The sequence below is a fragment of the Aspergillus sclerotioniger genome (genome assembly GCF_003184525.1).
Source record: "Aspergillus sclerotioniger CBS 115572 chromosome Unknown BO94scaffold_13, whole genome shotgun sequence".
NCBI classification, from domain to species: domain Eukaryota; kingdom Fungi; phylum Ascomycota; class Eurotiomycetes; order Eurotiales; family Aspergillaceae; genus Aspergillus; species Aspergillus sclerotioniger.
The window spans coordinates 802,687-828,169 of NW_020291003.1; the positions used below are offsets into that span (position 1 = coordinate 802,687).

Consider the following 25,483-nt stretch of genomic DNA (forward strand, 5'->3'; position numbering starts at 1 on the left):
GATGACCGTACCATACCGTCGGCCAGGCAGCCAGATTGCGGACTCGGCGAGGGGGAGCTTGTAATGACGGTAATCGCGGGACGGCAGCGCTCCACCGCCAATCTGCGGATGGATCGATCCATCGCTGCATCCATCCATTCCGTCAGTCAGGGAATCCGGGTGCCTGTGACCACCACGGTCATACCCGCGATTGTTGTCGTTTTCGCGTTTGTTACTCCTCAATTCCCCATTACCTTCTTCGTCCTGCCATCAAATCCGATCCCTGCGAAAGGCATGGCTCTTGCTGCCGCTCTGCATCTCGCGTCTACTGGCTAGTCCTTGCCTCCCTGCCCCTTCGAAACCAGTCCCTGGTTACGTATACATCCCGATATCCTCCAACCGGCACTTTGGCGCCTATTCGTGCGTCAGACAATCGTACCAGGCCATCTTACCTGTCGAGAGAGGAGTCTGTCGGTCTAGCTTTCTGACCGGCGTCATCCCCGCGCCTCATTGGCCCCCAAGCTTGTCCAACGTTTCATTGTGAGCTCGGCCGCCCCAGGCCTACGCTAAGAGTCCGCCTCATGGTCTTGCGAAAGCGAGCTCCGCCACGCCTTCAAAGCCTTACCCAAGGGAACGACCGTCCAGGTTCCCGTTATCCCAACTCCAAACTCTCGCCCACTTCCAAATCTCTATCATCTTCATCGCCCAAGCGCTTGACTCGCCCGCGACGGGCTCAAAGCTCTCCCCAACCTCACCGGGTTGCTTCCCAGGAATCGGTCTTCTCTCCTGATCTCAACACCTCCCCGGCTTTTGACCTGATGCCACTAGAACAAGCACAAAGGTCGCCGATCCGCACCTCGGCCGGTGATGGGTCGAATCCCTGGGCCGACGAACTTACAGCGAGGTTCGGTCTGGATCATCACGAGTCTCCCCAACAGGCAACAGCCGAGAATCCCGTGCAGAGTGTAGGGACTGAGAGGGACAGAATTCCAGACCAGGTACCGTCCATTTCAGTCCCTGGTGCCCTGGAGAGACCCGCTGCCAATGACTGGACACCCGATCGGGAATACACGGGACAGTCACCAGTTCAGCTCCAATCGAACAACCCGTTCTTGAAACCTAGATCACCTGAACCGAACCCATGGCAAGAAAGAAATTCTCGCTCTTCCTACGGGGAGTCATTTCAATCTCACGATGGGGCCAGCGCGCGTCTGGGGCAAGGTATATCTGTCTCTAAGTGTTTTCCTTCCATAGAGCGAAAGCTGACCCACCTAGACGAGGGCTACATCCCGATGACAGCGCGCTTATCGCTCTTCGATCAACCCGGGACAGAGTCGCCCTGGGTTGGTGAACAGTCGATTCCTGCGCCACCGATTCCCTCTCCGCAACCGTACACATCCCATGACCCAAACCAGCCATATCCCGGTCTACCGCACGATAATCAACACAGCTCTGCGAATGTCCCCGTAGAACCGCATGCTAGTCAACAGACCTACCTGCAGCCGACACCGTTGCATGATGACGGCAGACAATCCCCAGCTAGAAGCATGAGTACTCTAGTGACTCTATCCAGCAATACAACGGGCTCATCTCATGTCCTGATTGAATTCGATGAAGCTATCAATCCGCCACCCGAGCCTGATCCCACCAAGGGAGCTCCTCTGGGCCATGACTACGATTCCCTGATGGGCCCCCAGATGACATCCCAACAGGAAAAGCTTGCTGGCGCTCCACCCTTGCCCGATCGCTCAAAGGTCGCAGACTCCGGTGCAGGCCACACAAAGTCGGCATGGAGTGGGCCAATCTCAGAAGCCGAGGCAAAGCGCCAGCAAGAGCAGCGATCTGAGACCTATTCGATCAGGCACGTGAATTGGATGGACAGCACCAGAACGTTGCGTGAATCTCCAATCCTGGTGCAGAACAAAAATGGCCCCTGTCCTCTGTTGGCACTGGTGAATGCTCTTGTGTTAGGTTCCGCAAGCCACGACTCTCAATCGCCCATTGTAAAGGCCTTGCAAACTCGGGAGCAAATCTCCCTAGGGTTGTTGATTGAAGCATTGTTTGACGAACTCGTCACGCATTTGGGGCCTAACGACGAACTTCCCGACATCGAAGCCCTCACTCGTTTCCTGACCATGCTGCATACTGGCATGAATGTCAATCCACGACTCACGCTGGTAAGTTACTTGGCACGTCTCGATCTACAAAGCGGCTAATCAATGCAGGAATCCAATGATGCGTTGGGTACATTTCTCCAAACCGAAGATATCCGCCTCTATGGTACATTTGGGTTGCCATTAATACACGGCTGGGTCGCCACTCCATCTACGGAAGCTGACGCAGCATTGGCCCGCATGGGTCAGTACCATGAGGATATCCAGTTACTTCCTTTCCGCAAACAAGACCTGGAAGACCGTGTTATCCGAGGTAGCTTGTTGACTCCGGCGGAGGAGCTCGTGGTCAGTGACATTCAAACGATCCAAAGGTTCACGGAGTTCGAAAATCCAACTCAGCTGAGTACCTTCGGCCTGGAGCATTTAATGGCGAATCTACAACCCGGATCATTCTCTATCCTTTTCCGCAACGATCATTTCTCCACACTATACAAACATCCACAACTCCGCCGGCTATTCACTCTGGTCACCGACGCGGGTTACTCGAGCCATGCAGAAGTTGTTTGGGAAAGCCTGGTCGATGTCAATGGATCTGAGGCCGGTTTTTATTCAGGAGACTTTCGCCCTGTCAGCCACAATGCTCCCCAACACTCGGACCCATCTGGCCCAAGGACATCAAGCAATTCTGAGAACGCTTCTCAGCCGCAACAACGCAACAGCACCATGACTCCTCAGGAGCAAGCTGATGCCGATTATGCCTATGCGCTTTCTCTACAGTACCAAGAAGAGGAGCAGCGAGAAAATGCGACGAACAATAGGAACTCGTCTCAGCGAGCCTCGGTCTCTTACCCCCCTTCGGGGCTTGCGCCTGGAGCCGCCTATACTCGTAATCGTTCATCAAGCGCCGTGAACAGCAGTAGTGGTTCGTACGCTACCGCTGCATCAGGCAATCGCTCGTCAAGACAAAGCCAGCGTCCTGGCCGATACTCGCAATCGCAATTGCCCACTGTCCGACCGGCAGATGACGAGGACGCCCCTCCTCCTTCATATGAGCAAGCGGCGAGGAGTCCGGTATACCCATCCCCACAGCGAAGTCCCAATTTCACCGACTCACCGAATGCATCTCCGTACCAAAGGTCCCAGTACGGGAGACGACCTCCAGGCGTCTCCATATCCACGGGACAGTCGGAACGCATAAGAGACCGAAACAAGGACTGCGTAGTCATGTGAGCTTGCATATAGCTCAGAGTGATGTCGGATTTCCGGCTATGATGACGGACGATGTACACGACCTTATGTATTCTATCTAGCTGCCATGCACGCAGGCGGATTAATGTTTATGCCCTACGACGATCATTACGAGTGCAACATGGAGCCCATATGGGCCATTGGGAGTTTTTTTGGTGTTGCCTTCGGTTTTCTATTTTTTCCGGTAGACATACAGTCATTTGGTTATAGCACGATTAGGACGCAACCTAGGTATTTGCTCTATGAAACAATCTCACACTAAATACCTTGCTTCATTCTCCGTGTTATCCACACTCACATTAGTCAAGTCAAGTCATATTCTATTAGCCTACCACACTCACATTAGCACTACTTCTTATTGACATACAAGGACTGGCCAGCACCCGGCTGTGGTTTTTGGTGTAGTCGGCGAGTCGTGACTCCTTAGACTTCTGTAGTACTTAAATCCAGCGGATCGGGTCTTGACACTTGCCCACTTACCAAGCCACTAACGCTCGACATCGACCGCCAATCTGAAGCAAATCTCATTGAAAGTAGCTTATAAGAACGTCATAGACAATGGGTCATTTAATACAACTATGTCCCGTAGGTCTGACTGTTCTAGGCAAGAACGTGTGATTTCATGCTCAAGCCACGCCTTATCTCAGCTTGGGCGCCAAACCTCGCCTCCTTCATCTTTCCCTCCACCACTCGTTGGTTTCAGCCTTCCTGACACGTCCTTTCTACTAACATACAAGGCAAGACCATCGTCCCGCCAAAGCTATTAGTCAAGTTGACAAGTCTCAGAACTGCCTAGACTTCCGAATTACTGAGCGGACACCTACCACCAACCGGCCTACTGATGCAGCAATGGCAACCCTCCCTATATCCTCAGGCAGCACACTCTGTCGAAGATGAGTCACGGTGGTTCTATTGTGTCCAGCGGCAACACTTTGAAAGCAATGACGAATCGAAATTTGAACACAGAGGCAGCAGGATCTCTTTGGACTACCATCTCATAAACTCATTTCCTGAGCTTCCCCAGCTGTCTCTGGGTGTGGACTTGGTGCGATAATGAGGAATCAAATTCTGGACATGAGGGGGCATGATATCGCCGGATTATATATGATGTACTACGAATCTCCCGCGTTCTCTTCTCAAAACAGTTAGTACTGTCTTTATATCCATCCCTCCACCCATCCGTAGGACTTCATCCATGTAATCAATTTCCCAAATAGGTACACAACTATAATATGAAATAAAATGACCAGACCTAATACAAACAATACAAATTAAAACCAATACAATACCCCTCCCCACCCCAACCGGCTCGCAGTCTCACCTAGCCCATCTCGCATGATTCTGTAATATAACATCTGCCCCCATCATAGAAGCAATGTCTAAGATTAAGGTTTAAGGCGTCTGCAGGCCGTAAGGGATGGACTAGTACTCAATCTAGACAGTCAGTACTAGTACTATGCTAAACTAGGCAGGGACTTTCTGGTTTGAAATATAAGACAGAGGGTTGTTTTTGTCGTTGGGTTTGAGTTTGGGGGTGTACGTTTGGGATTTGGATTTGATAAATATTAAGATAGACAAATAGATAGGTGGTAATCGGGCACGATCTATGGAAGTTTATTGAATAGGTGGGATTGGGGTTGGGGCATTTATTTTTACTTGACGGGGGGAGGGGTGATCATAGGGAAGGATCTACCTTGGGAGGTTGGTTTTCTTCGTTTACTCGGTACTTTTTGGCTTTTGCTTTTTTTTCCCCTTCGGTATTCGTGTTTGCATGTGCTGGTGAGATGGGGGGTAGTATGTTGTAAAAGGGGTTTATAGGAATCGTTTTTATTCTTAGAAAGGGAATGCGGAGTATAATTGGGGTTATCATTAATATTACCGACCAGTAGTATAGAGCTTAGCCGATGGTCAATCCAGCATTACATCGTTAATCGTAAACCAACACTTAGTACAGAATCTTCAGCTCCCATAGAGGCAGCTTGGGATCATACTTGTCCCAGACGATTCGGTTCTTTTCGTTCAGATGAGCTCCCTCATCTGTAATTGGGATGCAAGGATCGGTGTCGAGCACCTCCTGCTGACTGAAACCCCATTTATCCCGTGGGATCCAAATGGTCGGGGTCCGCTCTGAGATGCACGGCTCGTAGTAGGCGTTGTTTCTTTCCTCTTCGGTGTATCTGATTTCCACGTGGTCGCGAGGAACTTTTCCGCGCAGCGCCGCGTAGTCCCTGTATAGGTTCGGGTGGAACCATTTCCAGGCTGCCTCCCATTTGCCGACCAGGCGCGGGTTGAGGGCGTCAGCCTCCGCTTTCGCTTGCTGAAACTCTTCCTCGACGTCGAGGTTGCTCGGAAGAAAGGAGTACAGAGGCTCTAAGGCATCGTTGAGGGATATATGAGCTAGGATGGTCAAAATCAGGAAAAGGGCCATGATGATAAGTGGGCCGACGGCGCCTTTGATGGCGAAGAGGCCAATTAGGCAGATGTCGGCGAGATAAAGGCCTGTCAAGAGATGCTGGAGTGCACGCGGGTAGACGAGGCCTTTGGTATCGATGCGAAGATCGTACACAAACAAGAAGTTGTATCGGTATGCTTGGTACACAAGGTAAAGGCCAACGAATGCGAATCCCAGGATCAGAGGGGCAATGCACGAATATGTAATCGCTACCAATCCTGTGTTAGCTCCAAAGTAAGTCGGGGCAGCCCTTCAACGTACCAATAACCCCCATGTTGGTGAAGACAGGGAAGACATTGCCCCAACCGACACCACTGAGGGCAGCCCATCTCTGGTATAGTCGTCGTGGGGTACGGTCAAAAAAGGTCGTAATGAATTTAAAGACAACAGCTCCAGCAACCTGCACAACCGCCATGGAGCTCATGGTCAGCCCCTGCAGGAGAAAGTATGAGATGTAGAAGTTGGTCGCTTTCGGCAAGTTCTCGGCTAAGAGATCCTTGGCTGATAGAGGGTTTTTGATGATTTGAGCAGTCGCAGCTGATGCTGCCGAAGTCAGAGTAGTGACAAGAAACACTTGCACAACCTGGAAACAAAAGTGTGCACTCTGGGTGAAAAGCTCAACGCGAGCTGTTGACGGTATACCGGAGCATCTAGCGCAAGCTGTGTAACTGTAATTAGGCACCAGAACTTGAATATCAGTTAGGTGCACATACCTCGACAAATAATCGGAACCAAAGACATCAACATAGCGAGGGCAGCGGAAGGCAGAAGCCCAGAGATAAGACCTAAGATGACGGAAGGAAGCTTGTCGATGAAACCCAGGAATGGAATCATGCTGGTGAGGTAGGTGATATTCGAGATCGTTCCAACCATAGCGGATGGAATAGACCAGAAGATAACGAGAGCAGCAAGGCCGCCTTGAACCAGAAATCGACGCGCGATCCGCTGCCACCAACTCAGATTTAAGGCAGACCAGACAACCTCATTTGGTGAGATCCCAATGTATCTGGGAGTCATATGGAGCGGCTGATGGTGGGACACAGTCTGCAGAGCAACCTGCGCATCCTTTTGGGTACTGAACTCGATGAAGACAGCGGAAAGATTCTTCATCTCTCCATTTCTGTACTTTTTCTGCATAATTTGGATTTCCTCGATAACCTTCGCCAGCTCAGCGCGTAGCCAGCGGATTGTATCGACCTTTCTGCCGAAGAACTTGAGCCGATGAGTCGGTCTCCGAATTCCATGATACGACGTAGAGGTGTTCGATTGGCATTCCTCACAGCTATCTGAATCCAGACACGGCTTCGAAGGAATATTGCCTTTCTTGATTGCCTTCAGCCTTGTCTTATTTGCCGCCCGAATCAATTTTGTCTCGGCATTCTCCAATTTGAAGGCCAGCTTTGCTCTCTGTTGAACCTTCTTGTCCAGCTCCTTGCATTCGGACGTGATCCAAATCCGCCGAATGTTATCTCCGAAGACTTGTCGTAGTGTTTTCTCATTCTTGTACTCGTCCGGTACTGACATAAATAAGACAGTCCTGGAAGAAATTCGTTCCGCATAGGCCGGCGAGTTGAAATAGGCCTGGCGTAGATTCGCATAGAAAATACTTTCACGGGTCACCACAAAAAATACAAAGGCTGTCGCAGGACGTTAACGCCGCTCTCGTTGCAGTGTGGGCTTCTCTTACTAAAATACACGATTGCAATGACCGCATGGGCATAGTAACGGCGCGGGTTTTCGACATTGCTGAAACTCAGGGCGTCTAATTGAGTATTTCCTGCACCACCAGTGGCATGGATAGGAAGCAGGATAGGCCAGGTTATGACGCAGCCTGTAAAGCATGTGGCAGCGAGCACCCTCAAGAATCGAAGAAAGAGATACCCGTCCATGGAGGAGTGACGAAGTACCTGAGCATCGGATATTTTCAGGAACTGGCCGAACCAATTGACAAACCCCGATGGTAACTGCGGGGCGCGCTCACTGCACACACCTTAGTGATTGCTCTGGAGTGCCAGAGAGGTTGAGACAATAGAATACATACTGCTGGTGCCAGCATGGCAGGTGAGTTCTCGGTGCGTACCACCGTAGTTGGGTTCGCCGGCAGATCAAGAACAGGCCGAACCAAAACGCCGCGATTATTAATGCTGGTATCAGCGTGGTCAACAATGCAGAAAGGGATGTCGAGCTTCCGCCAAGCCCAAGATCTGACATCGCATCCGACGTCGTCGAGGACGCGTTACCCCGTGAGGAACCAATATTGGGATCATTGTCGGGATTCTACCCAGTGGAGTGTTAGCAGCTTTTGGAAACCAGGAGGCAATTTGTTGGTGGGCTACATACGAGAAGACTATCTCGTTTGAAGAGGATGTCAAAAGCCGTTGGGTAGGCCATGGTGGTTGTTATTGCAAAGTCATAGACGGCCTTCCTCTAACAGCTCTTGAATGGGAGCAGGCAAGGGCAATAGTCAAGGGCGGCAGCATACATAATATAGGATGCCCTACTCCGTACAGATCCTGTCCATTCCTGGAACGGGCGCCTGCCTCCACCCAGTGCCGGATTCCATGGGGTGTAATTCACGAGCGAAAAGCGTGTCGGACCTGTCACCCCAAGGTGTAAGCAAAACTAACTGGCCCTAAAAGGCTGAAGCATGCGCCTAGTGCGGTGTGACAGGGCTGTCATTGGTGAACCGGCAAATCCAAATGTTTGGAATGTGCGTGTGTGCAATGTTTATCGTGGATTTTTATCAGCCATCACCAATCATGGTTCGCTTATGCGCCCTGCCCTCGAGGAGGACCACCATCCGGAAGTACTAAATTGCAATTCCGAGGCTTTTACAATTAAGCGACCGAGCGACCTGTAGGTTTGATCCACTTGCCGTCGGGCACGGTGGGTGGGTGCTGGAACGCGGACGCAGGCTGGATTATGGAGCAGCTAGCCAGCTAGGTACACGCAGCGTGTCAATCCAATCCAGGGGTCGAGACTCGACAAAGTCCAATTGCGAACCAGATCAAGTGTTTGTCGGACACCAACCGTGGTCAGCCCCAGCAGCCCTGATTGACCCCTTTTACGGAATGCGCATGGGATCGACTGCAGGAAGGACACTGCAGTCGCTAATCGCCACTAGTGGCCCTTAAGCTGGGCCACCAACTACCCAATAGACGATGGGTCCCGCCGATCCGCGATATCACAGCAGTATCTTGCTCTCAGACCTCCGCAAGGGATGCCTTGCTCCTGCGCACCGGGCAGTCTCGGCCCGGATTATGGTGCACCACCGCTACGGGTTGGTGTTACACTATAACATAGCCTATTGTATCAAAAACCTTTCAACTTTGAGGGCAACCCCATCATAGATATCGACGGGCTTATCCTGGTTGGTCCTTCATCGCATCGCATTATCGCATCCCAAGCGGGGCCTGTGGATGATAGGGCTCAGAAGAGTAACGGCGACCGAGCCTAAAGGGAAACCGTCGAGTACCCTAAAGCACTCTAGATACCATTAGCGTCATCTGCATGGCCATGACCAGATCTTCCCCTCACCTATCGACACTTCTGATATCCTCCGTAGGTCCGGTGCTATTAGGGGTTACACGGACGATAAATCTGCAAAAGGCCGAAAGTATTTCCAGTCCCACCGTATTGAGCCAATGCCAATCGAGCCGTGCTACCGTCAGGTGTCAGGTTCTGCAATTAAAATGCACGGGTGCAATTGTTTGCTGGTATTCCACCCACTTACTTAGGCTGGGCGGGTGCTGCCGCTTGGTTGACAGACCATCCCTGCAACCTTGCAAGGCACATCCACGGGATACTGGATTGCGGAACCATCAAAGAGGACTGTCATCCGCAGAGGCGGGGGCTCCCTGTACCTTGTGAACATAACCTGTTTCGACGTCAGAGCTAAGGGTCATCTCCCTACCCCCAACAGTCCACTGTCGATCATGCTTCGCACGAGTTGATAGGCGAGGTCTGTTCACTTCAGCGACGGGATACCTGATCTGCAGTATTTCTGTAGACACTCTTGGTATAGAATGGTGGGGAGTGAGGGGACAGAAGGGTGGCTAGGAGGATGGAAGGAAGCTCCCAGAACCGCTCGTGTTTCGGTCTGGTGACTTGACTGCCCCAATTACGGAATGCGATGCCTCAGGCGGGATCCGCGAAATACAACCGACAACTTCAACGACTGCAGCTCAATGGATCTGGACGGCAGTCCTTGATGTGTCATCTGCATTAGAAGAATGATTGCTCTGATACCCCCAGAACATCATGACAACCGCCCTGCAGGACCATCGCCGCCCAGCCATAATATTCGGCCGTAGGCACTCCAGATCGATAGTGTGTATCTATTCTTGCTTGCGATCGCTGCTTGGCCAGGCTGCCACATTGTTAACCAGCGCTAGGTACTTTAATCCCATCTATACCTCACGGAAGCCCCGGAAAACTATCGGATTTGACTTTAACAGGTGGAATCAGGATTTGGGCGTGCCTCCGCAAGGCAAAGTGGTTGGGTGGAAATCTGCTCCGGTGAAAAAGCAATAAGGACTACTGCATGGGCTCAGATGTGGTTCTTGGGCACCTTGAACCTATCGTGCATACACGAAAGTCTGGGCCTGCCACGAAAGTTGTACGCGCGCTCTGCAGCTTGGGCTGCATCATGCTGCCACTCTGACGGTTTCGCCAATCGTATCCATTACACCATGCAGAAACAAGACATTCCTTGGTTATACGACAACAGTTATCAAGACATAGAACCGTCTTTTCCGCACATTCTTATTGGCTGTGCTTCCTCGTATGCGCCGGCGCCGCGAAGCCGGGTGTGGTTGAGAACAACTATGCTAAGCTTTCAGTGGCTTGATGTCTCAGTCATAGTAGTCCAACAACCAATGTCTACTGAGAAGAATATATACATTCTGAGGCGATATGCGAGCGGCCATGCTCGGTTCTTGAGAGCACAAACTAGTGCACCGCTCATGTTTAGTCTTAGATACGAGATTCATGATTAACCGTTGGCCTGGAAATATATTTTCGATCACAAGAAAAACCATTATGCAAAGTTCAATGTGGCGACGGCATATAGATACTAGCTATTGAGAACAAAGGCATATATTGTATTTTCAGGGCCTATTCCATTGCCTCATGTACAACTCTACATAGATCAAAATCACTAGTTCCAATTCTATTGATAACGCGACATGTTGATCTCATATCGATGTGATTGAGAGCGGTGAATTGTGGCAGTATATGCCGCGCGGAGTACCGCCGACAACCAGTTGCGCGATTGCTATACCGCAGTGGTACTCCTACCAGACGCATGGCCAATCTGGTGCAGATCGACCATCCGGAAAGATGTCCCGCCTCGGTAATGGAGAAGGGGAATCTCCAGAGTATTTGCGGAACGACTCAGAGTCACCATCAGTACTTTCCTCGTTCGAACCCGAGCAACCATTCCCGCCGCTCCCCGATGACCTTGCGGCAACCACCCAAAGCTTGCAAACCAATGATTACGTCGACGAGGATGACCACGAGCCAACATCGCCTTCTCATGCGGATATTGACGCAGAAGATGATGCTGACTTTCAGTCTCAATATTCCCTAGAGGACCAGGCCTTTTCGGATGCATCCAGTGACTCGGAAGAGCAATCGCCAGAAGACGGTCTCTCTATGCATCACTCATTTCGACAGTCTACAAGCTCACTTAATGGACCGAATGCCTTTGCTCCGCCCTTCTACAACAGACCACCAACCCCCTTGCCCCCATCTCCTTCGCTGACGTCCCTTCTTCGACCCCCCTTCTCGACCACTACTTCTCGACCGACCACTCCTGACAGCTCTGATGTCGAAACACCGAATGACACGGAGGCTGCTGTCGCAAAGTCTGCTCGACGCGCCACCACTGTTCCACGAGCCAGTCCGAAAGTGCCGACATATGAATACTACGGATTCGTTCTATATCTCGCTTCGTCATTAGCCTTTTGTGAGTTGTCAGTAGGCGCGAATGTCTCTGGAGGGTCTCTAACACTTCTGCATTTAGTGATCTATATACTTTGGTCCTACCTTCCGTCCCCGTTTCTACACCAGCTCGGAATATACTATTATCCCAACCGGTGGTGGTCGCTAGCATTCCCATCGTGGCTGGTTATGTCTATCATTTACATATACGTTGCTCTGGCGTCGTACAATACGGGGTACCTGACCCTGCCGATGAAGAGCATGGAGAATATTGTGGACGAGGTGGCCAATGTAGCAGTCATTGATGGAAAGGGCAGGCGACGGCCAGGTGGAGCTGCAAAGATGAGGCCTGGTGCGACATCGTACCAGATCATGGGACCGCAGAATCGAAAGGTCAATTGGAAGGAGATATGGAGCGAAGGGACAGATGCCGTGCTAGATGTGCCAGTAGGTGGAGTCTGTGAAGTTCTATACGGGCAGGAGAGGGATGATGAATTGTGTGAGGAGCTGTCCACATTTTCATAAGCCACGAAGCCACGACGAATATATTAATGTCTAGTGCATAATTCTTTCACTTCATTGAAGCGAAGTGTCTCGAAACAAAGCAACCGCGGATCCTTTATCCCCTTATCGGATTAACTCAGTATCATTATCTCCACGTGACACAGTCCTGAAGTAATCGAGAACGTAAGGAGCATTGAACAAAATTAATAGGAGCATTGGGAACATGCTCAAGAGGTTCTGAATGCCAGTAGGTCGAAAGTACTAAGGATACGTGACTGCCCTCTGTAGACTATGTGAAGGCAACCGAAGCGGAGAGTTTCGGTATGTGGGCTTAACATTGTTCCTAAGTTCCTAAGCTCATGACAGAGCGGTGCCACCCTGGCCGCATTCCACCCCCGAATGGCTGGTGAACCCAAAAAACCATAAAAATAGCGACACGTTGTGCTTACATGGCCTGCCAGGCTAAACCGCAATCGAGGCCCGCTATTGCGCTGATTGGCGGTTGGGCTGGGATTAGTGCCTTAGGTTTTCGTAGTCGGATCTATCTATCTATCGCAGGAGCTGAAGTGTCCTCGGCTGGGTGGAGGTCGCCAGGGTCTGCGACACCTGGACCATGCAATTGCACCTCCCACCAAGTAAACCAGATTACCCCTGTACAACCGCAGGGTGAATGCACGCCGGGAGTGAATTGGGCGCGTGCAATTTCGCAGACCGCATCTTCATGGGGCTGGGAAGGCCAGCTCTCCAGCGCTAAAAGCGGTTACGGCCGCGTGGGCGCCTAGGGAGCCAACGAAAGCTCAGCGGCGGTGGTGGCTTTCCCCGACCTCAGCGAGGAGAACGCGCACCAGTCCGCTCGTCTCGTCTCGGCTCAAGCTCGCATCGCTGATCGTCTCCTTTCCCTGCCGCTGAACGGGTCCTTGCCGCCTTTTGGAATATTCCATTGTTTGTTTTCCTACTTCTCGGCGTTGACACGGCCTGGAGCCTCGTTTCCTGCCGTTGTCGTCCGTCCTGACCTGTTGGCTTGCACCACGACAACACCTCGGCTGCGATCACAAGGTCACCACTGCTGGACCACCCTCGACCCTCCTGTCCGCGACCCCGTGAGCTACAAAGCTCAGTCGCTACGATTTATACAACTCTACCCCATTTGATTGTCGATTTTGCATGGCTTGGCAGTCTCCCTCGGCCATGGCTGGGGGCGGAGGGTATGTCGGACCCGGGGGCGACGGGTCTTCCAACGGCGGGCACCCCCAGGGGACGGAATATACTCTGCAAGGTGGGCTCTGTGTGATACAAATCTACGATAAGTGTCGAGGCTAATTGTGTTTCTGGTTTGTAGGGGTGATGCGCTTTCTACAGACGGAGTGGCACCGGCACGAGCGAGACCGCAATGCGTGGGAAATTGAACGCGCAGAGATGAAATCTCGAATCGGCAAGCTGGAGGGAGATGTTCGTACGAGCAAACGACTACATGAATCATTGGGAAAGCACGTCAGGCTTCTCGAGGCGGCCTTGAAGAAGGAGCGCGAGAAGGTCAAGAAGCTCAGCAACAATGAAAAGGTCGAGGACACCAGGGATCCCAAGGACATTGCCCGGGAAAGCATCAACGCCCTGAAAGGTAAAATCCTGGCTGTTTGTCATATTGCATCTGTGTACTGATCGACATCCAGTCCAACGTCCAAAGTCCCATACACCTAATGAAGCCGACGTGAACCTCGAGAATGAACACGAGTTCCGGCAGGAGAATGAGCGAGAGAAGTCGCGACTGTATCTGTCGAAGTGCTCCCAGGAGGTTGCGTATCATGTTATTCCTTCATCACACCCGGCCCCGGACCTCAATGATCAAGACATCCAAAACCATATATACGGCAATCAGCAGCTGTCACAGCAGAGCTTGGAGGAGGCGTATCTTCAGCAACAGCGTCAAAAACAACAGCACCACCACCAACAGCAGCAAGCGAACGATATGATGGCCCGGGAGGCGGCGCTTCAGAACCACCAACCCGTCATCACCCACTACTCGGATAACGCGGCCTTGTCCCGCGCGCAAAGCCAGTTTGGCTTCCCACCCGCTACTAGAGAAGCGATGGAGAGACGAGCCCTTGAACCTCAACAGACCCCGCTTACCGTTATCGACAATCGGAAGCAGGCCCTTAACAATTCCTTGATGGACGAGCGCGCTGCCCACGGGGAGCAGGCATATGATGGGTATGGCGCGCAATCAGCGGGAAAGGATTCAAAACAACAAGTGGAAGAGAATGCGGAGGACACGGATGGCTGGAACTTCGATGAGCCGGCCGACCAAGCACCGCAGGCGGAACAGATGCCACCGCATCGGCCTGATGTTGACGCTTTCCCGAACGCCAACTTTGTCGGGTCGAAATCGCCGCAAAGGTCCGGCTCACTCTCTCATAGAAGAAAGAGTTCTGGCGCTAGGAGGAAGAGTGACGGTGCCATTGACCTTGCGACGGCTGCCAAGTCAGAACCTACATTCAAGGTTCGGTTCGCCCTTCGCGGCCATCTGGATGTCGTTCGTTCGGTGATCTTCACCGGTGGTGGAAGCCCGTCGGAGCCTGAGATCTGTACATGCAGTGATGACGGAACAATCAAACGGTGGATTATACCCGCGACATACGGCACATTTGGCGCGAGCTCGAGCAGTGACCTGGACATCACCAGCTACTTCACCCACCGCGGACATGTGGGAGCTGTGACTGCGCTTGCCGCGTGCTCTCCCTCGCAAAACTTCTCCAACGGGGGACGTGCATTAGGCGATGGTTGGGTCTTCTCAGGCGGTCAAGATGCCAGTGTACGTGTGTGGGAACGGGGAAGAGTTGATCCCAAGGCGACTCTTGATGGCCACACGGACGCTGTCTGGGGTCTTTGCGTTCTTCCGGGTACTGCAGGCTCTGTGTTTGGTGAATCCTCCAACCATTACGGTGGGCCTGATCGAATCCTCCTCGCATCTGGTGGTGCGGACGGCCGTATAATTATATGGGCTGTTAGCGCGCCCCCGCAGCTTTCCTCCCCTCAAGCAGGGTCTCGGCGCGCTGGAGGAAGCCGGCGAGCCAATTCGATCTCCTCTGGCTCTAACTTCCCGTCGTCACCGCAACCCAGCACTGCAACTACGACACCATTCCACTACACAATGGTTCGTCAAATTGTTCGGACAGAATCTCCTTCCCCAACTTGCATCAGCCCATTGTCGCTTGCCGGTATCAACTTTGTCGTGTCCTACACCGACGCTTCGATTCTTGTGTATGATACAAGGACCGGCGAAGAAATTGTGGGCATGGCGAGTCTTGAGACGTATGATGGCACACCTTCGACTGGTGTCAACTCCGTGGTCGCCACTACAGTTGGATTCGATGGGTCCGCAGGTCTTGACCCCAGCCGGACAATGGGCGAAGAAGAAGTCGTCCACGGTGCGACTGGCTCCAGTGGCGTTGAAGGCGTGATTATCAGTGGATACGAAGACCGTTATATTCGCTTCTTTGATGCCAATAGCGGTATGTTTTCAAAAACCTACTTTCCTTCCCCGCGTATACTAATCTTTGGTGTATAGGCCAATGCACATATACGATGTTGGCCCATCCGTCAGCGATTGCTTCGCTTTCGCTCTCCCCAGATGGACGTGAGCTAGTCTCTGCGGGTCATGATGCCAGCTTGCGGTTCTGGAACCTCGAGAAGCGGAGCTGCACCCAGGAAATCACGAGTCACAGGCTGATGCGTGGTGAGGGAGTGTGTTCCGCCGTCTGGAGCCGTGACGGCCGCTGGATTGTCAGTGGAGGTGGTGACGGTGTCGTCAAGGTGTTCTCGAGATAGCGAGGCCCTTATGTTGATGTATGATTCTTTCTCTTGACAGCTGGTTCCTCCTTTTCTTACGGCATGTTCTTTGAACGCATGGAATGGATGAGCGATTGGCCGACTCTCGAGCATTTGCAACGGTGTCAATCTACCTGGCATATGTTCTTTTCTAGTCCTGTGGTTATAGTTCCTTCTACTTTCATATCCTTTTTATTGGCAATCAGCTGCTTCGCTCGCCCACCCCGTCCGGATGGCACGAGCTTTTGTTTATCCATACCTCTTTTGTTTCCCTTTACCCTCTGCTCCCACGATTCACATACCCCCTTGTGGAACTGACGAAGGGTTATAATGTGTGCTCCTATACTCACCCATGATGTTCGATTGTTTGCCCGCCCAGCGTCTGGAAGATGTCTTCTCAACACGACATTTTTGATACCTGTGACTTTCTTGGTATGTTTTCATGAATACGACTTCACACACCATGTGCCAACCATATTGGATGTCTTGAATATCCCGGTCCTCATGATGTTTCCTGCGTACCCGGTATTCTATTCACGAATGTTGTATGATGATTTTCCTTCCCTCGTCTGTTAGAGCCTTGAACCAGCCTGTACATTGTCTGATTTCTGCCCCAATTTCACTTTTCCAACACCGGTTGATGAGCGAACGAAAAAAGGGCATCGAATTGTGAAGCATAGATAGACGCATTAGAACCTGCCGAGCAGTAGGTGGTATTCTACACTAGTCTGGAAATATCCATTCTCCTACTCAAACCTCCACCGGAAAGCACTTCTCATTTTTTAAACTGTTCCAATAGAAGGTATCACATACAGACATACATACTTACACACCCACCACCCCAAGTATTATTGTTATAGCAAGAAAACACACTACTCTCTCAATCACCCCCTCGCCACCCAAGCCCCCTTAAACAACTCCCTCAACTTCTTCGCCTCCTCCGTATCCTTAACCCTCTGTTCTAGGTATCCCTGCAAATCATCCCAGAACGCCTCCGTCTGCAACACCTCCTCACCACTCGGTCCCACCGCCGCCTTAGGCGTAGGAGAACCTCCCGTCTCTCCACTCCCTTCCTTCTCCTGATCCGCACCAGTATCAACAACCTTCGCACCCCCCATAATCATCACTCCAAACTCCACCTCCCTCCCGCCCGCCAACATCCCCGGCTCATCGGACAGCACCTCCGCGATCGTCTTCCCCGTCACAGGCTTGCGCTTATACAAGATCTTGATCTTCTCCAAGGAGATCTTGTTGTCCTGGGCGTCGGCCACACGGTCCCGGACTGCGTCCTTGAGATCCTGAACGGAGGTTGTGGAGATGGGGGCGTTAGGGAGAGAGAATTCGAGAGCGGGGTTCCGCGCCGATTTCAGGTGGACGGTTATGGATTTCGAGGAGCCGGGGGCGATGGTGGGCTTCACTTTTTTGGGCATTTCCGGGTGAGGGGCTTGGAGGCGGGGGAGGAGGTACTGCGCTCGGTGGGGTTGAGTTTAGTTTTGGGACTGTGCTGGGTATGGGTATAAGGTTGGGGTTGAGGTGCACGTACAGGGACTCGAGGTCCGACTTGCTCGTCATCCAGGACATAGTCTGCGCGGAGCTTGATGGGGCGGGAGTCCAGCGCTGAGAGGAAGGTTTTAACGAAGGTGACTTCCGACATGGTGACGGTGTTTGTTGGTACAGAAGGTGAGTAGGATCTGCTAAAAACAGAGGGCTAAGTATTGTGGAGAAGAAGGTGGTAGTGGGGAAGTTGAGGTTTTGCCAGCAGTCGATGGCGGCCATCCGCATTACCCAATCGGGAGGTCCTGAGGCCCATCGGTGACTGCATTTCATGCCTCAGGCAGAAAGGCATCATATACACCGCCTTTGCGGGATTGTTCTGCCGGCGTCGACCGCTCACAGAAAAAAAAGAAGTGAAGAAAAAGTTGAGATTCTCCGCTTCCAGTTGCGAACCAACCAACTTTTATCCCGCATCATATCTACTATTCACAATGGGTGTGGGTCGTCGTATGAAGAAGCAGGGCCCTCCGGCCCCGCTCGATGAGTCCAAGATCACCATTTTCAAGAAGCGCAAGGCTGGTGAGGCCGAGTCGAAATCTGAGGCGGGCAAGAAGCGGAGAAGGGCTGATGCCGATGAGGAGGCCGCGAAGCCCGCGCTGAAGAAGAAGGCCAATGGAGCTGCTAACGCTAAGGCGACTAAGGCGACTAAGGTGACCAAGGCGACCAAGCCTGAGGTCAAGGCAAAGGTCAAGCCCGTCGAGAAGAAGCCCCAGTTTATGGATTCGGACGATGAGGAGGAGGAACTTGAGGAGATGGACGAGTCGATGCTTGACGATGAGTTCGGCGATCTCGACGGTGTCAGCGATGGCTCGATGGATAGCCAGGAGGAAATTGGCTCCGACGACGACTCCGTCATGGATTCCGACGAAGACGACCACCCTCGTGAGACCATGTTCTCCGACGACGAAGACCTTTCCGACGCCGAAGAGAAGCTGACAGCCGCCAACATCGAGGGTTTGTCGCGGAAGTTGGATCTCGCCAGACAGGAGGAGGAAGAGGAGGCCGAGCGTGAATTGCAGGAATCCGCTATGCAGACGAACATCGCTGGCGACCGTCCCGATGTCTTCGGCGATGATGTCCAGCCCGGTCTGGCTCCTGACCTCCAGCTGCTCCGCACGAGAATCACAGACACCATTCGCATCCTAGGCGACCTGAAGACCCTGGGTCAACCCGGCAAGTCTCGTACCGATTACACCGACCTGCTTATCGGCGACATCTGCACATACTACGGCTACACTCCCTTCCTCGCAGAGAAGCTCTTCAACCTCTTCACTCCCATGGAAGCCTTCGCCTTCTTCGAGGCCAACGAAACCCCCCGTCCCGTCGTTATCCGTACGAACACCCTGCGTACCAACCGTCGTTCTCTTGCCCAGGCGCTGATCAACCGTGGTGTGGTGCTCGAGCCCGTCGGCAAGTGGTCCAAGGTCGGTCTCCAGGTCTTCGAATCCGCCGTTCCCCTCGGTGCTACTCCCGAATACCTGGCTGGTCACTACATTATCCAGGCCGCTTCCTCTTTCCTCCCCGTCATGGCCCTCGCCCCGCAACCCAACGAGCGCGTCCTCGATATGGCCTCCGCCCCCGGTGGTAAGACCACTTACATCTCCGCCCTTATGCGCAACACCGGCTGCGTCATCGCCAACGATGCCAGCAAGCCCCGTGCCAAGGGTCTGATCGGTAACATCCACCGTCTGGGATGCAAGAACACTATTGTGACCCACATGGATGCCCGTACCGCCTACCCCAGGGCCATGGGTGGTTTCGATCGTGTCCTTCTCGATGCCCCCTGCACCGGTACCGGTGTCATTTCCAAGGACCCCAGTGTCAAGACCTCCAAGAACGAGCGCGACTTCCTCGCCATCCCCCACATGCAGCGTCAGCTTCTCCTCGCCGCCATCGACTCGGTCGACCACGCCTCCAAGACCGGCGGTTACGTCGTCTACTCGACCTGTAGTGTTACCGTGGAAGAAAACGAAGCCGTCGTCCAGTACGTCCTGCGCAAGCGCCCCAACGTCAAGCTGGTCGACACCGGTCTCGGCGACTTCGGTAGCCCCGGTATGACCAGCTACATGGGCAAGCACTTCGATGCCAAGATGACCCTCACGAGACGCTACTTCCCCCACCGCGAGAACGTCGACGGTTTCTTCGTCTCCAAGTTCAAGAAGACTGGCCCCTCCCCTACCACCAAGGCCGGTGATGCCGCCGCCCCTGCCACCGGCGAGGGCAAGCCCTCCAAGACCCCCTCCGTCGCCTCCACTGATGACGAGATCATCGACAAGACCCCCATCACCGACGAAGATGGTATGGTCCTTGAAACCGAAGGCGGTAGCTTCGGACCCTTCGAAGAGGACGAAGCCGACGCTGAGCGCATCGCCCGCGCCGAGCGCAACCGTCTCCGTCGCAAGGGTTTCAACCCCAAGGCTGTCCTGAACAAGCCCTCGAAATCCAAGACCGAGTCCAAGGAAACCCCTGCCACGGAAGCCTCTCCCAAGGCCGCCGAGAAGAAGCAAAAGAAGGAAGACCCCACCAAGGAGCAGAAGGACGAGCCCGTCCCTGCCCCTGCCCCCGCCGCCGAAAAGAAGGCCAAGAAGGAGACCACCACCACCGACAGCAAACCCGCCAAGAAAGTCACGAAGAAGCAGCAACAACCCTCCACACAAGAATCTCCCTCTACCACCACAGAAAAGAAGAAGCCCGCTACGAAGAAACAATCCGACAACAAGGCCAAGAAAGCAAGCAAGAAATAAATGAGTACATACCCGCCTAATTCAGCATGTCTTAGCTCCCGAGGCCCCTCATGAATCTTCAACATCTTCACTTATCTCTTGTATTCTACATTGTGGTTGACCAAAAAGCATCTTCCTCTGACTTGTCTTATGTCGTGTTTTCTTATTTGTCGTGTCTGGTTTGTATGGGCGGCGCATGCGCATCTGAATCTTTTTTTTTCTTCCATGTGATGGTGGTAGATAGATAGCTTCTAGTTATTGGGACTGGTTGAGTCAATAGATACCATTATTTTCTTTCGATGCTTTTGATGAATTTTTTTCTCTTCTCTACTCAATTGTATATGGATGGCCTCCGCTACCCGACTGTAGGTTTCGTCAGAGGATTGATTGTACGAGTGCGTTGAATCGTAGATATGTGATTGGTGAGTGTAGTTGAGATTGGTTGAGAGCGTGTGCTCATGTAGGGTGGTTGTTTCCTGGGTTTTTTGTGTATGTATGACTCGACTTATATTGAAGAAGTATCATTGTCTTGGAAGTAATCTTTGCCACTAAGGAGCCACAGTAGGTTGTATAAAATATGGCCAGTGCCCTTCAATTCAGCTGTATATGTTCTTATTGCTGCAAGGTAGGTAAAGGTAGAGAAGCGAAATAAACAACATATCTAAAACTCCAATCAAATCTGTGAACGTTGCTTCTGATAACCAAATTCAACCAAACACTCCGTCTTTGCAACATCCTGGGTATGATATATTCTCCGATGCAAGATTAATTTAAAGTCAAATAATGGGACGTGAATGTTCCTTGGCGAGCCATCTCACGCGTCGATCGAACAGCAGAGGATTGTCCCATGTATACTCTATGTGCGGTAGATCTTGACCACGCTGACGATGCTCTTCCGGCAAATCGGGCACAGATCAACCTGTCGAGCGCAGGTGACGCACGCACAGACGTGACCGCAGTCATAGAACAAAGCGTCTTGTTCCTCGCCGTAGCAGATCTGACACAGATCCATTTCTTCGTCGGCGACTTCCCAGTAGCTGATACCCTTGCCGTGGCGCTTGCCGTCCTTGTAACCGCCGACATATTTGTTGCCGGTCTTGCGCTCGACATAGGTGCCCTGTCCGTGGCAGATGCCCTCGAACCAGTCGCCATCGTAGGTGTCTCCGGTCGGGTACTCCATGAAGCCATTTCCGTGCCGCTTCCCGAGAACGAAATCTCCCACGTAGGTGGCCGCGAGGTCGGAGATGTGTTTACCCTTTCCGTGGAAGTAACCCTTCTTGAACTCCCCGCTATAGTATTCGTTTGTGAATGTAGCATCAACAGTTTTGAAGCCGGAAAAGGCACGGGTGGGGTGGTTGCGTGATTCAGCCCACAGGTAACGGACCATCTGATCGGGGTTGCCAAAGAGACCGGCCACGTTGAGTTGAGAACGTCTAGAAGAAGAAGTCAGCATGTGCAATGATTGGAGGATACGTTGTGCATACCTGTCCTTGGTCAACTTGTCACCGACGATGAAGCATGTACCATCGGGGACATAGACCTCGAATGTTTCGCCAGAGGACATTGTTGTCACGGTGGTGCCATCCACACGCTGCCAGATTTGGAAGTCCTTCATAGGGGGCAACTTCAAGTGCCTCCTGACGGCAGTTTTGATATTCTCTTCTTTTTTGGAGAAGAAAGATCCAACCGTCCGTAGGGCCTGGGCATCTATATCGAACTTCTGAATGAAGTAGTAGACGTGGTCGACCGGCTGAGTGATCTCAGACTCGACTGAGGGAGCGGGCGCGTCTGCAATCGGGTTGACCTCAGGCTCGGCCTCAGGGGACAAGGTTTCACTGGGCTCCTCAATAGCGGGCGGCACTGCATCGGGGTTTCGGTCGGTGTCCATCTGCTGGATATCTTCCGCGATGATGGCAGCGATCACTGCATCATTCTCGGAATTGCCCGGAGCATGCTCATCGCTACTGCTCAGCCTTGCAGGCACAGGGTCTTGAGAGACCACTTCAATGTGGGACACAAAGGCTGGCTCCAGGGTGTTCTCCGGGACCGTTCCGGATGAGCTTGCCCGGGCGGCGTCACCTTCGGGAAGAGACAGTCTGTCCTCCGAGGATTCCGAGCCAGCGCGCTCAACCACAGCCTCTTCAGGCTTCGATTGGATTTCGATCGCCTGTGGTGGATCCGCAATGGCGAAAAACTTGGCATTCTCTGTTGTGCAATCAGTAAATGCCTCGAACGGCGAGTAATAAGGGGGTAGGACAACATACCATCGGAAACAATCTGCATCCAGAAACGAGCGGTCTTCAAAGGGAAGTTCAGGGTACTTGTCAAATCTGAGATACGAGCAAATGCCAGCGTAGGGCCAAACTGGTCACGAGTGTGACCAATCTGCCACAGACGAACATGCTCTGCACAGGAACTTTCGCCAGACTTTGCAGATGCCCACATCGCAATCTTCTTGCGAAGATCGACATAGTTGGACGACCGAGGGACAGTCAGGTACATGACACTATTTTCGGCCTTTGACTGCGTCATCAGATCATACGTATCGAACAAGCTGCCCAGCTGATCGTACTTGGGTAGCGAGTAGACTTCCACTTGAATCTCGTCCTCCACGGGCCTGGGTTCCGAATGCACAGGATAGATGCCTGTTTCGTAGTACTCCTTTAGACTTTCAGGAGCATCCCATGGCCCTTGTGGACCAGGCAAGAATTCCTGGACAAGATCGGTCCGAATGTACATGGCAGCAATGGCGACATCATGGCCAGTCTTGTGGTCAACCTTTTGTGAAGCGTCAAGACCAAGATGGGGTCCCAGAGCTGTCTTGCGAGTCAGGCATTCAACACGGTTGTCGCTGCCATCATCGAAGGCGAGCCACCTGGTTCCGGGACCACCAGGTCGGAGGATGCTAAAGAACTTCCCCGAGGTGCGCCGACCACGGTGGACGATGTAGCCGTAAAGGACGTATTTGCCGCACTGGCCGTCCAGCAGCCATGGCGTCAGGTCCAGCTCCTCGTCCAGCTCCACCCGATTGTAGAGCAACCGCCACTGGCGAGCTGCCTTGTCCAACTTCTGGCGGCCCAGTTCAAGATGAAGAACAGGTGGAAGTACCCAGCGTCCGGGCTTCGCACCTAGGTACCAGCTAAAAGCTTCGCTCGTCGTCTTCGCCTGGTCCGCGGGCACGCAGATGCGCGAGTTGTAGTCTTTAGGGACGGTATTAATCACATCTTGACCTTGGGCTTCCGCGGGAAGCGAGTCGAGGGAGGGGCTGTCGAACAGCTTGGCAAGTTCATTCACTGCATCTGTGCCTGCAAGTTCAATCTCAAGGGTACGGCGCAGCCGTTCCCAGAACTCACACACATCCCCCGAATACTCATGCAGATTCCGCAAGGTCGAGGTGATCATGTCAGTATCCACATACTGTAGAGACTGGCCCCGAGAACGCAACTGCCACAAGAACTTCTGCAGTGCATCGCACAGTGGCTTAGGTTTGACGTCACAGCTGTTGAGGTGCTCAAGCACATTGGCATTCTGAATGATCTTGCAGAACGGAGCCAGGTGTACCCAAGTAGCCAGCCCCGCGACCTCTGCGCTATGGTTGATGACGGAGTCACCCAAGGGCCGATAGCCTGTCAGGCTCAGACTGTCCCAGGTCGGCTCGGTGTCACTGGCATGCCACCAGAGCGAGCGCGTGGGATCGTCAACGATGCGGATATACGCATCGAACGCCAGGGTGTCATTGCGGAGAAGTGCCTGGCGTTGGCCCCGCTGCCGGCGGTGGATCTGGTCCCACGGGCCGTGAAAGTTAGTCCAGCCCCAGTCAAGATTGTGTGGGTTGAACTGATGGCACGACGATTGCATCCACCCGGTCCGCGGTTCGTCTGGATTATAGAGAATGACGCCAATTTGGGCCGAGACTCTCCAGGACTTGTTGGAGGATCCGGCCTGGTTGGCCGCAGGAGGATAGTGGGCCTTGAAATTCTCCAACCAAGTCGCCGTGTCGTCGGTCGGAGTGAACGTCGTGTCAACATCCGGGGTGTTGACATCTAAAGGCGCATCGGCCGGGCCGTGAATTACTTTGAAGTCACACTCAGGCAAATTCTTGTCGGGAGTGGGCATCGTCGGGGAACACTCGATGTAGATACTCAGTGAACCGACGTTGTTCCCACGAGGGAAGAACTTGATGGTCCACCAATAACCTCCCATGTAGGCAGGCGGGGAACGCATGATTTTGGCCCGGTTCGGGGAGTCTGGAGTGCCTCGCACACCCTTGATTTTCCATGTCATGCGAGCCTTTTCCACCGGACGGTATTCGGGATCATCAAGGTCTGGGTGGAAATTCTTCTCCCAGTAGTCATCTAGTGAGGTCAGCGGCCATAGTCCTGAAAGCGTCCAACCAACAGGTTCAGGAGACTTACACTCGTAAGCACTGTAATCGCCATCGGCTGCCGATTCTATTTCCTTCATTTCAGCATCGTCCGGCACCGACAGATCCTCCTCGATATCTGCCCAATAAGCGTGTTCGAGTTCGGGCTGCGGCGGACGGACAGCCGATACTGGGTCGGCTTGCACCGGAGCTTGTGCTTCCTCCCGATGTGAATCCTCCCGAGAATCGGGTTGTAGTTCTAAAGACTGGGGTTCGGAGGGTGCACTCGAGAGTGAGGTGTCTGTGGGAGGAGTTGAGAGGTCTTCGTCCGCCGCATTGACCGTCACGGTGGTCTCTCTGATCGGCTCAGTGGACGAGTCCTGAGTGATGAGAGTGACGGGGGGTAGGCGCTCCTCCACATTGACACCGGTGTCAGGTGTGGGATCCATGGCGAAAGAGATGACTGGATGTCAGAGCACGATAAAATCGAAAGAGGGTGAAGACTTGATCCAACTACAAAAGATGTGAACAGGAGCAAGCGAGCGGACAATCAAATGGGCTCGAAGAACAGCAGATAGTCAAGAGTGAGAAACACGGGCAGCCTTGGCAGCCAGGCTGGATGCGAGTGCGCTCGAGAGGAAAGGGACATGCAAATGCGGAGAAGGCTGAGGCAATGTCACCTGCTGGACGAGGAAACCTCCCACGAAAAGCAAGGGGAGGAGGGGAGGATGGAGGGGAAGGTCAACGACAGGCTGATCCCAGACAGCAGTAAGTGGGT

The 25,483-nt window shown here is 52.8% G+C and overlaps 7 protein-coding genes across 7 annotated transcripts; 4 read left to right on the forward strand and 3 right to left on the reverse strand.

Annotated features, from left to right (window-relative positions):
* The first annotated feature begins 145 nt into the window (after positions 1 to 145).
* On the forward strand, positions 146 to 3,654 carry BO94DRAFT_535082 (MINDY family deubiquitinase). Its single transcript, XM_025611695.1, has 3 exons — positions 146 to 1,200; positions 1,255 to 2,156; positions 2,205 to 3,654. The coding sequence occupies exons 1-3, from the start codon at positions 561 to 563 to the stop codon at positions 3,321 to 3,323; spliced, it is 2,661 nt and encodes an 886-aa protein (XP_025467854.1). The 5' UTR covers positions 146 to 560; the 3' UTR covers positions 3,324 to 3,654.
* Positions 3,655 to 5,286: 1,632 nt separating this feature from the next.
* Positions 5,287 to 8,184, reverse strand: BO94DRAFT_585535 (putative DUF221 domain protein; the record flags this gene model as incomplete). The annotated part of the gene is made up of 6 exons (XM_025615696.1): positions 5,287 to 6,002; positions 6,055 to 6,453; positions 6,507 to 7,430; positions 7,481 to 7,773; positions 7,835 to 8,070; positions 8,134 to 8,184. The coding sequence occupies 6 exons, from the start codon at positions 8,182 to 8,184 to the stop codon at positions 5,287 to 5,289; spliced, it is 2,619 nt and encodes an 872-aa protein (XP_025467855.1).
* Positions 8,185 to 11,084: 2,900 nt separating this feature from the next.
* Positions 11,085 to 12,370, forward strand: BO94DRAFT_492121 (uncharacterized protein). Its single transcript, XM_025609173.1, has 2 exons — positions 11,085 to 11,761; positions 11,819 to 12,370. Exons 1-2 carry the CDS (start codon positions 11,134 to 11,136, stop codon positions 12,259 to 12,261), a joined length of 1,071 nt encoding a protein of 356 aa, XP_025467856.1. The 5' UTR covers positions 11,085 to 11,133; the 3' UTR covers positions 12,262 to 12,370.
* A 1,034-nt stretch (positions 12,371 to 13,404) lies between these two features.
* BO94DRAFT_465550 (cell differentiation and development protein Fsr1) lies at positions 13,405 to 16,065 on the forward strand (the record flags this gene model as incomplete). The annotated part of the gene is made up of 4 exons (XM_025608123.1): positions 13,405 to 13,516; positions 13,580 to 13,858; positions 13,911 to 15,749; positions 15,806 to 16,065. The coding sequence occupies 4 exons, from the start codon at positions 13,405 to 13,407 to the stop codon at positions 16,063 to 16,065; spliced, it is 2,490 nt and encodes an 829-aa protein (XP_025467857.1).
* Positions 16,066 to 16,857: 792 nt separating this feature from the next.
* Positions 16,858 to 17,827, reverse strand: BO94DRAFT_535087 (uncharacterized protein). The gene is made up of 2 exons (XM_025611696.1): positions 17,609 to 17,827; positions 16,858 to 17,531 (listed from the first exon to the last, which is right to left on the reverse strand). The coding sequence occupies exon 2, from the start codon at positions 17,493 to 17,495 to the stop codon at positions 16,950 to 16,952; it is 546 nt and encodes a 181-aa protein (XP_025467858.1). The 5' UTR covers positions 17,496 to 17,531; positions 17,609 to 17,827; the 3' UTR covers positions 16,858 to 16,949.
* A 155-nt stretch (positions 17,828 to 17,982) lies between these two features.
* BO94DRAFT_535088 (rRNA (cytosine-C5-)-methyltransferase NOP2) lies at positions 17,983 to 20,643 on the forward strand. The gene has a single exon (XM_025611697.1). The coding sequence runs from the start codon at positions 18,051 to 18,053 to the stop codon at positions 20,361 to 20,363; it is 2,313 nt and encodes a 770-aa protein (XP_025467859.1). The 5' UTR covers positions 17,983 to 18,050; the 3' UTR covers positions 20,364 to 20,643.
* A 137-nt stretch (positions 20,644 to 20,780) lies between these two features.
* On the reverse strand, positions 20,781 to 25,253 carry BO94DRAFT_64088 (putative MATH and UCH domain protein). The gene is made up of 4 exons (XM_025617563.1): positions 24,758 to 25,253; positions 22,607 to 24,697; positions 21,827 to 22,547; positions 20,781 to 21,775 (listed from the first exon to the last, which is right to left on the reverse strand). The coding sequence occupies exons 1-4, from the start codon at positions 25,152 to 25,154 to the stop codon at positions 21,199 to 21,201; spliced, it is 3,786 nt and encodes a 1,261-aa protein (XP_025467860.1). The 5' UTR covers positions 25,155 to 25,253; the 3' UTR covers positions 20,781 to 21,198.
* Between the last annotated feature and the right edge of the window lie 230 nt (positions 25,254 to 25,483).

Coding starts and splice junctions, on each gene's coding strand:
- BO94DRAFT_535082 (XM_025611695.1), top strand. CDS start 561: ATGGTCTTGCGAAAGCGAGCTCCGCCACGCCTTCAAAGCCTTACCCAA. Junction 1,201..1,254: donor CAGCGCGCGTCTGGGGCAAG/GTATATCTGTCT, acceptor TGACCCACCTAG/ACGAGGGCTACATCCCGATG. Junction 2,157..2,204: donor TCAATCCACGACTCACGCTG/GTAAGTTACTTG, acceptor TAATCAATGCAG/GAATCCAATGATGCGTTGGG.
- BO94DRAFT_492121 (XM_025609173.1), top strand. CDS start 11,134: ATGTCCCGCCTCGGTAATGGAGAAGGGGAATCTCCAGAGTATTTGCGG. Junction 11,762..11,818: donor CGCTTCGTCATTAGCCTTTT/GTGAGTTGTCAG, acceptor TTCTGCATTTAG/TGATCTATATACTTTGGTCC.
- BO94DRAFT_535087 (XM_025611696.1), bottom strand. CDS start 17,495: ATGCCCAAAAAAGTGAAGCCCACCATCGCCCCCGGCTCCTCGAAATCC.
- BO94DRAFT_535088 (XM_025611697.1), top strand. CDS start 18,051: ATGGGTGTGGGTCGTCGTATGAAGAAGCAGGGCCCTCCGGCCCCGCTC.
- BO94DRAFT_64088 (XM_025617563.1), bottom strand. CDS start 25,154: ATGGATCCCACACCTGACACCGGTGTCAATGTGGAGGAGCGCCTACCC. Junction 24,698..24,757: donor CGATTACAGTGCTTACGAGT/GTAAGTCTCCTG, acceptor TGACCTCACTAG/ATGACTACTGGGAGAAGAAT. Junction 22,548..22,606: donor GATGCAGATTGTTTCCGATG/GTATGTTGTCCT, acceptor ATTGCACAACAG/AGAATGCCAAGTTTTTCGCC.